The sequence below is a fragment of the Morchella sextelata genome, assembly GCF_020137385.1.
Source record: "Morchella sextelata strain SCLS chromosome Unknown scls_4, whole genome shotgun sequence".
Lineage (NCBI taxonomy): Eukaryota > Fungi > Ascomycota > Pezizomycetes > Pezizales > Morchellaceae > Morchella > Morchella sextelata.
In genome coordinates, this window is record NW_025408619.1 from 760,453 (window position 1) to 770,968 (window position 10,516).

General features: G+C 43.3%; 3 protein-coding genes across 3 annotated transcripts; 1 reads left to right on the top strand and 2 right to left on the bottom strand.

Annotated features, from left to right (window-relative positions):
- H6S33_010122 (uncharacterized protein) lies at positions 1 to 3,034 on the bottom strand (the record flags this gene model as incomplete). Its single annotated transcript, XM_044841472.1, has 9 exons — positions 1 to 4; positions 76 to 289; positions 356 to 645; positions 703 to 1,156; positions 1,203 to 1,300; positions 1,360 to 1,514; positions 1,568 to 1,987; positions 2,046 to 2,195; positions 2,246 to 3,034. The coding sequence occupies 9 exons, from the start codon at positions 3,032 to 3,034 to the stop codon at positions 1 to 3; spliced, it is 2,574 nt and encodes an 857-aa protein (XP_044697265.1).
- Positions 3,035 to 3,179: 145 nt separating this feature from the next.
- On the bottom strand, positions 3,180 to 4,881 carry H6S33_010123 (uncharacterized protein; the record flags this gene model as incomplete). The annotated part of the gene is made up of 6 exons (XM_044841473.1): positions 3,180 to 3,408; positions 3,455 to 3,516; positions 3,573 to 3,757; positions 3,807 to 4,310; positions 4,368 to 4,622; positions 4,689 to 4,881. 6 exons carry the CDS (start codon positions 4,879 to 4,881, stop codon positions 3,180 to 3,182), a joined length of 1,428 nt encoding a protein of 475 aa, XP_044697266.1.
- A 2,473-nt stretch (positions 4,882 to 7,354) lies between these two features.
- On the top strand, positions 7,355 to 8,634 carry H6S33_010124 (uncharacterized protein; the record flags this gene model as incomplete). Its single annotated transcript, XM_044841474.1, has 2 exons — positions 7,355 to 7,928; positions 7,988 to 8,634. The coding sequence occupies 2 exons, from the start codon at positions 7,355 to 7,357 to the stop codon at positions 8,632 to 8,634; spliced, it is 1,221 nt and encodes a 406-aa protein (XP_044697267.1).
- Between the last annotated feature and the right edge of the window lie 1,882 nt (positions 8,635 to 10,516).

Sequence of the window (10,516 nt, forward strand, 5' to 3'; positions counted from 1 at the left end):
TTATCTAAAACCTTTGAGAAAATCATCCCATGGTTAGAAGATACGTTTCTTTTTGGACAACCAGAAGTTTCGGACATAGTGCATGCCCCGCCGGCCCCCATTGTTAGCTCGATCAGTGGCATATCACCACCTTGTTCTCCTCCTTCCGATCCATTAACATCAGCGGCCGAAGGTTCTTGGGGAGGGTAAAAACTCCTACTCGGCATTGGTCCAGATTCTTTGGCAGGAGAAAGCACCCTTTTATAGTTCGTCAAGCTAGGTTGCTCGATACCAGAGAAAGTAGGTTTAGCTACCCCATTGTTGGAGTAAGAGAAAATTGACTTGCTGGTCAAGGATCGATGAGTAGTTAGGGTACTGGTGGAATGAAGCTTTTTGAGTTTCTCTAAGTCGCTAGTTGCACCCCTTCGCTCATAAGTGCTGCTTTCGTCACCGACAAGGTCCAGTACTTCAATGTCCACATTTTTCATGTGGGTAACAATGGCCGACATTCGAGGTTTTTGTTTAGGTTTTGAGGAAAGAATTTCCTGTTGATCGATTTTCCTTGGGGCTGGCACTTGCAGGGGTTTTGCATCCGGTATGCTTTTCTTTCGCTTTAACGGCTTCGGCGGCTTCTCCAGCCCATCGCGGCAACAAAAATGTTTGCATCTTTTAATCAATTAGCTTTCCGTTTAGTTAGGTTTAGTTATTTGTTCAAGTTAATACTTCTTTTTATCCCCACACCTATGCCTGCAAACGTAATTCCCATTTGGAAGCTGCTCATTTGTTTCTAACCCACTACTTTCTAAACCATCAAGGTCAATCTCGGCTTTGGTTCGAAAGTTATTTGTATCTGTGTTCTTCTTAGCTTCTTGTGAGGCACTGTCGTCGAAATCAGACATATCAAAATCATCTATATTCAAGAAACACAAATCCTTCTCTTCAGAAACTGCTAAGCTCCCGGTAGTCCTCGTAGCCTGGCCTATATCCGTTGAAGCGCGTGTATTCGCTCCTAAGCAGCCTACACTTGAGGTTTTACATAATTCTCGAGCGGTAATGAATCTGCTCATGTCTGTTCTCCTTATATTTGGTGGTGGTGATGGTAACGCTGGACATCCCCCACCAGGGTACAAAGCGCTTTCAACATCTGGTTTGAGCTCATGGAATTTCAAGGTGCCAACTAAGAATATTAGTATAGAATAGCAGTAATTAGATAAAATATTCACCTATATCTTCGCACACCAAGTAACATATAACCGTTTGCTCTTTGTGCTCGAGCTCAACCATAAACTGAATATCTTTTCCGCCCTCCAGCTTACCAATTCTACGCATTTCAAAGTTTATTTAGTAAGCTATGGATCAGAATTGCAATTATTGTCTTACGGTATTCTTCTGAAATCGATTAATAAACCATCAGATCTTTCTGCAAGGAAATTCGCGAATAAAACCATCCCACGGTACTTTCCAGGGACCTTATCGTTCAGATATCCAATCTCAACTCGCACCTTTAGCTTGACAGAATCTTTGCCATTCCCAGCCTAGAAACTTTGAGTAAGAGGATTGCTATTACTTATTTCTTGTCTATACGCACCTTAGAGACTTGACGAGAGATAACTTGTAACTTTGGGATATCCCGTACAGCCCTTATAATCTTAGAACCAAAAGGTGGGTTCCGAGATAAAATAGTCTCGATCTTATGAGCTTCGAGCGTCTCAAGCATTCCCAAGCTGCGTATGCCAGCATTCACAAGTTTCTTTACAGATGCTGGCCCAAATCCTTCAATTTGACGAAGCTGGAGTGGAGAATTCTCCCAGACTCTTGCTTTTAGAGACCTAGCCACCTCCAAAGCGGATCTAACAGATACTGAATCCTTAAAATGTAGTTTACCGTCAATAATGCAGCGCATTACTCTGTGACAGTGTTGAAAAATTAGGCTTTTATCCTGCATCAGAGTGGCTTTGAACTTTTGAAAGTTTGCTTCGACCGGGAACTCCATCATTCCGATCTCGAACTTTCACTCAAAAATTAGAATATATTCGACAGGATAATCCTAGAGCTTGATGTCATACCTGAATCAAAATGTATGCTTTGTGAGACGCATTGGTTAGTTCTCCGTTCAAAGGGTACTTTACTAATTTATTTAACTCTTTAAATAACCCTTTCTCCCCGCTGCGAAAACGGATATCTCTGAACTCTTGAGCTTGTGAAAGTATCAATAGCTATAAGGAATCAGCAAGATTAAAAATATCCGAATAGAAACTCTACATACCACCTCGGGTAGGCCTGCTTTCTTTTCCAACTCTAAGATTGTTTGCATTGTAACAAACTTGATGTAGTATCGAGCCATTGCATCACCAAGCTCTGAACATTTTAATCTTGCTTCATGCTTTAATAAGAGTCCAGCTTGATGTAAAAGATCTATATTCTTCTCACATATCTCCTCTAAGTCACGATCCGCGTCTTCGGACCCTCCGTGTTGATCAAATTTATAATGCGTAGGATTACGCTTGAGCCGGACGTAAAGAAAGGTTGATCGGAGCCACGTTTTTGCGGACTCGACGTTGGTTATTGTTCCAAGGCCTACTTCAGCATTCATATGTTCCACCAAATTTCCGTTTAAACAGCTTTCGAGTGGTTCTGTTCCCGAAACCATTTTCTCATACTTCATCTTGTTCTCTCTCTTTGTCATGATCACCGCAACTGCACTGTCGTCGAATTGTGGCCTGCCTGCCCTTCCAACCATCTGCATAACTTCTAACTCAGCGTAATCCTTTGTTTGCCCGTCTGCCCAAGTCACTGTATTTTTGATAATCACTAGATGTGCCGGGAGATTCACTCCGACGGCCAAGGTTGACGTGCAACAGATCACTTGAAGGCAGCCCTCTAGAAATAATCGTTCTATCAAAGTCCTGTCATTGACGTCTAGGCCAGCATGATGGAAAGCGACGCCAGAGGTTCCAGTGGTATGTAGTTCCTTGTCTTTGAATGTGAACCCAATGTTTGGACCAGGCCAGTAACGTTCATGTGGTTGAAGCATTTTCCATTTTTCTGCCAGCATTTTGGCCGTACTGACACACATAGCCCGGGTCATGCAGAAAATCATAATGGGCTTTCTTGAAGAATGCTTCTTGATTATATCTGGAAGCCTTTGCACGACGTCTGAGCCACATTCTTTCAGTGGGGATTACAACCAAATTCATAACTCACATCTTGTCTAAGGTTTTATCAAACATAAAGTCATTCCCAGTCGACTGGTACCCATATACGAACCTTTGTAGCTGGACAGGACGAAACTCCTCTCCAAACCGCATTTCGCAGGCAGGAGAACTTGAACACGCAGAGTTCTTCCCCAGCCAGATTGCGATGTCTTCTGAGTTTGGTACTGTAGCACTTAGTGCCACAAATCTTACATTTGTGCCGATAGATTTCATCCTGATATTGTCAGAATCTACGTTTGATGTGAATAGATAGAAGATACCTTGACACGACAACCTCTAGAGTGGCACCCCGTGATTCTTTCAGAATATGTACCTCGTCGATCTAATATCATCAGTACTCACTAGATGAGGCTGTAGGTTCTAGCAGGGTTTGAATACCAGGAACAGTCTCACTAGCTCTAACAACTTTTTATGGTCATCCCACCTTCTGGTCATACTGTCCCATTTTTCAGGCGTGGTGATAATTATGTCCCCTTCTTTCACATTCCTCAATTGTGCTTGTTGTGTATCACCTGTCAATTCTGTACAGGTCAATCCAAGTGTCCTAAACTTTCCATCCCAATCTATATATTTCATTAGCCAAATTCTATAAGAAGGAGAGATGCCGTTTACCTTTCTTCCTCTCAGCACAAAGCGCTTTTGTCGGAGCTTGATAGACAATCTTATAACTTCCCTGGTTTAATTCGTTCACCAGCGCACAAATAGCTAACTCCATGACTGCTGTCTTTCCCGAACCCGTGGGAGACGAAATAACTATATTATCATTCGTGCTATAGACCGAATGGAGACATCTAGACTGGACAGCATTGAATAGGGGGAATGGAAATACTCCGCGGAACCGATCTGGGATCGAGTTCACAGAAACTAAGGGTATCCCTTGAACAATTGGTGTTTTATGCTCGATTGTATTTTCTGGGGCTATAGTCGCTCTTTGTTGACTCTTCTGGGTTATTGTCCATTCAGGATAATTCTTTTCGACTCTACCTCCCTTTTGCCTTTCAGCCAGAGGTTTGTAAGGATGTTTGGGATTGTATGGAATGGGACTTGATGCCAAAGGTGACGAGCTGGTGAGCCTGTTGGTGCGTTTTGGTGTGCGCGGGTTAAACTCGAATTTCGCTAAATTAAAATGGTTATTGTTAACCTCTGGGATGCAAATACGAAGATTGATCTTACACAGGTCTAGTTTTCTTCTTGACACCGGCGCTGAGGGCTGTGATATTCGCTGGTGTGAATCCGCATTCTCTCCTTGAACCGTATAAACTCGAGATTGATATTCCTCTAATGGCATTATAGGTAATCTCGGACTAGAGTATACAGCCGAGCCCCGAGGAGGAGGGGGGGAGAACAACGATACTAAGTCTCTATCAAGATTCCCAAAATCCCAGCCATCACGGCTTCTAAAATTAGGCTCGTTCATAACTTGGCGATCTTTTACAATTGATGAAGTTATTAGTGGATACGATGACCATTTAAATTGTTCAATAGGATAAGTACCGAAATCATCCAATTCTTGCAATTCTTGTTTTTGGCTTCTCTCTAGAGGTGGTGCACTTAACGTGGATTTCAAACTGGAGCCCCTATGGAACTCTGGCAATAATCGTTCGCTGTCCGGTATCCAATTTTGTGGGCCAGAAGTGCCATCCACATCGTTTAAGACACCCATAACCTCGTCGAAAAGGTCACCCATAGTTGACTTCGTTTATTGGAATCCTTTGTAATGCGTTCTGTTGGACGTGTATGAAGGAATCACAATTAAGTAACCATAGATTTTGTGCACAAGCCCAGGCCTCCGTTCAGCTACAAGTAAGCGTCGTTGAGATACGTGTGCTCAGCGTTTATAATTCTACGTAGTATAAGTGGTTTCCGGCCTTCGGCCGGTACTACATGTTTATCAATCAGTCCAATATACAGGCAAGCCGCTTTGCGGCTTATTTTCTCTATTTGCCTATCAGTCGGGACTCTCAGGCCGCTGCGCGGCCCTCGACCCCTCCTGACAGGTAAAGTCCATCACTATATCTGCTTGGTCGATATGTGCATTTTCTGATATCCTCCATATATCAGTGGACAGGTCAGACAATTTCTCCAGTTCAAGCTGCAATTATATCCCTTTAGCAGCCACCAAACCGCTAAAATCGAACTATTACATGTAATCGATTCCCAAAACCAGTAGAAAACCTATTAACAATCTAACACCACTCAGCATAATACTCTATATTCATATCCAACCAAACATGTTTCAAGTGAAACAAAACCTCTCTATGAGCCAATCAGAAGTTTTTAAATGCACATGCATATGCAGGTTATAATTATATACTTATTAGATGTATATAAAGAGTACAATGTAATCCTCAAGCGCGTATACATGTACGTACATGTAGGTAGATACATGACGTATACTACGCAAGTAAGGATACGATCCGGACCGAGATCTGTATCCTTATAGAGAATTATCGCTATAGAAGGTTTAGAATATATATTGGAGTGCTACACGCAACTCAGATAATTATAATCTAATATCCTTATAGCGAGAGACTGCCGTATATGCATGTATTTACCAGGTACAGACCAGAATTATCATATTCGATTTCTCAATTCATGGCTTACTTGATTTTCAAATGAGTAATCAGAAATCTAGTGGTAGTTTAGGTAGTGCAGCCGTGCTCTAAAACCTATCAAGGTGCGGAATCAACCCAATTTTTCCCTATCGTTGAGAGTTTGTAAATCTGTCGCAGAGAATGTGGCCGGCCCAGCGTTTAGTAAGAATCGCCCAGTGCGAGCGATACACCGTATGGGCAACCGTACAATTGTTACCACAACAGCTCAAATCAGATTGTCCCAATTTTTATGGCAGTTTAGTACATATAGTGTAGTATGCCTAGGTTTAGGTAAATTTAATATCTGCTTGCCCTTGCAAAGAGTACAGTAGTCCTACCGGATTAATAAGTATATTGTTCATAATCAAAAACCGTTCCGGTACACCAAGGGCGCCACCCCATTTCCGTTATTGTAGTACTGCAGCTACATACATGTAGTACCTACATGTACATACAGCTACATGGACTCTACTCTAAGTACTACTATGCTAGTACGCACAGCACTATTATGAAGTTCAAGATGTCTTAGGAACCGTTCGGCAACAGGTCAAAACGGAACGGAGTTTCTAGAGGTGAAAACTCATTTTATCTTATTACCGAACGGGCCCTTAATTACATGTATCTAGATCTAGTGCGTCTATTTATCTGCCCGACGGGCATAGATACATGTAGGCGGCGTAAGGGCGCGCCTTATGCCAGTTAGCCGATGCGCTGCCGCCTGGCCCGCACATACTCTATGTAGGTATAGTTCTTGGCCATAAGTCACCGTCCTCGCGCCCAAAACACACCAAAAAACGGCGAAATCAGCCCTTTTTCAAATAGCCCCAGCACCCACAATTTTAAGATATAACTTATGCCAATTGGTAGAATACAAATTAATGATTAGGAAAGTCATCTGTAAGCTCTTAATTTAAAAAATAAGCATTATAGCATTGTTGGGATAGCCGTTTGCCCGGCTGTTCTCTAAAATCGTGCCAAGACCTCGAATTTGTATGGGATCTTGGCAAAATTCGACCAAATTCCAAAATTTCCAAATTCAAAGCCCCATAACTCTCCATATATTAAATAAGAAGAGCTACAGCTCAGAATTTATGTTCCTTTATCGTGAATTTTCTTATACTGAAAGCTCTATGGTAATTGATAAAGAATTTAGGGTTCGAGAAGGTGCCCATTTTGGCCAATTTTGGTGTGTTTTGCTTCAAGTCGGTGACTTATGTCATGGTACTGTACATACAGTACCGGTACAGCGGTGGGTAATAAGTGATGGAACGCCCTGAGGTACAGTTATACCTGCAAACACCGTATGTTGGTGGCGTTTTACCTAAAACAGGTATCACTGTGTCTCAGGGCGTTCCATCACTTATTACCCACCGCTGTACTGTACCAGTAGTTGGCCTTGCTACGACGCCCCGCCACCGTGAGTCTTACCCGGCTTATAAAAATAAAGCTTGCCCCACCACACTATAATAGGCCCCAGCTTTCTGTTGCTCACGAGAAATCCCTCCCGCTGCACCTGCACCTACACAATCCTCATATAACGTTCATTTTAGGTCCGGTGGCCTAGATATGTCTTCATCTATCTCTTCTTCACGACCCACTCAAGTCACTCGCTTGTGTGCGCGCTGTACAGTCGCTCGTGCCCTCATCCTCCGCCCTAAAACCCACGAGCGCCTCTGTAAATCATGTTTCCTGGCTGTTTTCGAAGAAGAAATACACTCCACTATCACCGCTACCTCTCTTTTCCGCCGCGGTGACCGTGTGGCCATTGGCGCCTCTGGTGGCAAAGACTCGACCGTCCTAGCTTCCGTCCTTAAAACCCTCAACGAACGTTACGACTATGGAGTCACTTTTGTATTGCTTTCAATCGATGAGGGGATCAAAGGCTATCGAGATGATTCCCTCGAAACAGTAAAGCGCAATGCAGTGCAGTATGAAATGGAACTTTGCATAGTATCTTATGCCGAGCTGTACGGGTGGAGCATGGATCAAGTTGTTGCGCAGATAGGAAAGAAGGGAAACTGTACTTACTGTGGTGTTTTTCGGAGACAGGCCTTAGATAGGGGGGCAGAAAAACTAGGGATCACACATGTGGTCACTGGTCATAATGCGGACGACATTGCCGAGACAGTATTGATGAACCGTGAGTAACCTAGGTCTCTTGTCAAAATTTTAACATGAGTGTTATGCTAAAAATACCAGTCCTTAGAGGAGATCTTCCCCGCTTACATAGATGCACATCGATCATAACAGAATCCTCTTCCTCGCCGATAGCCCGGAGTAAACCCTTAAAATATGCGTATGAAAAGGAAATTGTCCTATACGCTCACCATAAACAGCTAGACTACTTCACAACTGAATGCATATATTCTCCCGAGGCATTCAGAGGCAGCGCACGCTCTTTAATCAAGTCCCTGGAGCGCGTACGGCCCTCGGCCATCCTCGATATTGTCCGTTCTGGTGAGGCCTTCGCTGGCATGGTGCCGGAGTCAATTCAAAGGAACGGATGTGGTAGCAGTGCGGATATTTCTGAGGTAACAGATAGTGGAGGGGGTTGCGGAAACGGAGGCGGGGGGCGAGCTTCCGGTGGTGAGATGTTAGATATGGAGAACGAGTTAGTCGCAACAGCGAAGGCAAAGAGTCTCGAAACTGAGATTACCTTGCCTGCTAGGCAAAAAAACAAAGGAAAGCAACAGACACCGAAAAAGGTCCGAGATCAGAAGATGTCAAATTGCAAGAAATGTGGGTATTTAACATCTTCGGATCTTTGTCAAGCATGCGCACTTCTGGGAGGGTTAAACAAAAATAGGCCTATAAGGCCTATAGAAGTTGAAGTTGCAGATTCTTGACTCGGGCCAGTAAGGAAACAAAGGTACTCATCTTAAACCGGATATACATACGCAAAAAAAGACTATCGCAGTAATGTTAGGTCATATGAGAAGATATTTATTAATATATTCGGTCACAATCTATCACTCGAGAGGAGAAAAAACATATAATACATGTAGTGGTGTGTTCTTGGGCAGGAAATGTGATAAATCGGCCACTATATTTATGATTGTGTGCAGGAGTTCCTAGGAAACATCGAGAGATAGCTAAACTTCAATTGATCTCTGGATCTTACATGTAAACAATATGTCTTAGATCTCAAATACAAAGTCGTCGGGAAACGCATCAGTAAAATTGTAGAGGTAATAAACAACTTTGCTTACGCCTTCACCTACCACCTTTGCATTCATTAGATGCCGATCTACGACTTTACCTGGAAAATCCGTAGGCAAAGGTGTCAGTAGATGTGTTGAGAGTTGTAAAACTATAGACAAATGTATCATTTTGTGCCTTTTACCATTTTCTAGAATGTTTGGGGAAAGGGATAACTAATGCCTTTACGAGACTATTGATCCCTCTTATGTGTTTCCCCCGTTCCTTAGCTACGGGAATGTAGCGGTTTCAACCTTGACCCTTTCTATTGGAGTCATATTTGAAACCGTCAAGCAGCATATGCGGCATCCCTTCGTGCGTTCCGCAGATGAAGACATATTAGGCCCGCGACGGCGTGGTGATATCCATTAAATCTAACTCTCTATAGACTCTGGACTCACCAGAATAAGTAAAGAAGGAGTCACAAACGGTGACTTTACAGCGAAACAGGTTTGCGGAGAGGGTTAGGTTTACTAGCCAGTAAAACACCTCTTTGAGTGATAACCTCCACTTAGTGCCCGATCCTGAAAACGCACGAAGGGATTGCAACGCCAGCTACTAACCGCGTATGGCATGCTCAACTGAATGCGTCCATGGAAATTCTCACACTAAAGGCCAGTAGGTGCCAGTAAGCCGGCCAAGCCCCGAATGTTCTTGTTCTTGGGATAATACTACTTTCTAACCGAATCATACTCCATGGTGAGTGCCAAATCAGGCTGTAGGAAGTACCAAGTCAGACCCTATGAAGCACCAAGTCCGTGAAGCACCGAACTAGAACCGATGAATTACTGGTGATGCCGACAATTCTACAGGCGACCCCTCTGTCTCCGACATCTGGGTCAGCTGCGATTACCCCGGTCTGGTCCTACCAAACCCATGAATTGGTCAGCCTGCCCATCAGGTTTATCTAATATCTATGAGATAACAGGTCTTGCCCGAGCGGAGAATAAGATTTATATACAACCAGTTGTGAATTGGCCAATCTGCCATATTCAAAGCCTAGCTTTCCGGCCTCTGGAGCGGGGCGTTGACTATCAGAGAGAGTCTTTCCGTGGCCCGAATAAACTGGTATATATCGCTATATATAGCCCGTGTTCATTTTTTACACTCACTCAGCTCGACTCGGCCTACTTAAAGACCGGTTGAGACAACGAGCTGCTCGTAGGGACATTCGTTCTACGTATATCCCACGGTCGATATATAGGCCCGCGCTCGAAGTTAGGATTTCTTCATGTTTTAACGGTTTAAAGGGATATAAAAAGAATTAAATGACAATTCTTTACTCCCACATATACAGACATGTACGTCTAGTAAATACATGTAGTATTATAAATTGGTTTCCCCTTCTCTCCTGTTTCGCTTACTCATCTAACTACAAGAATGACCCCCGACGCTGATTGGGTATACGTATATATACACGTAGATTTACATTCCATCGAATTCAGTTGTTGGAGAAGAAAAGTTTCACATTCCATAAACACATTTAGGTGATTATATTTCAAGATCCAACCTAGGGGGTGCTGATACATG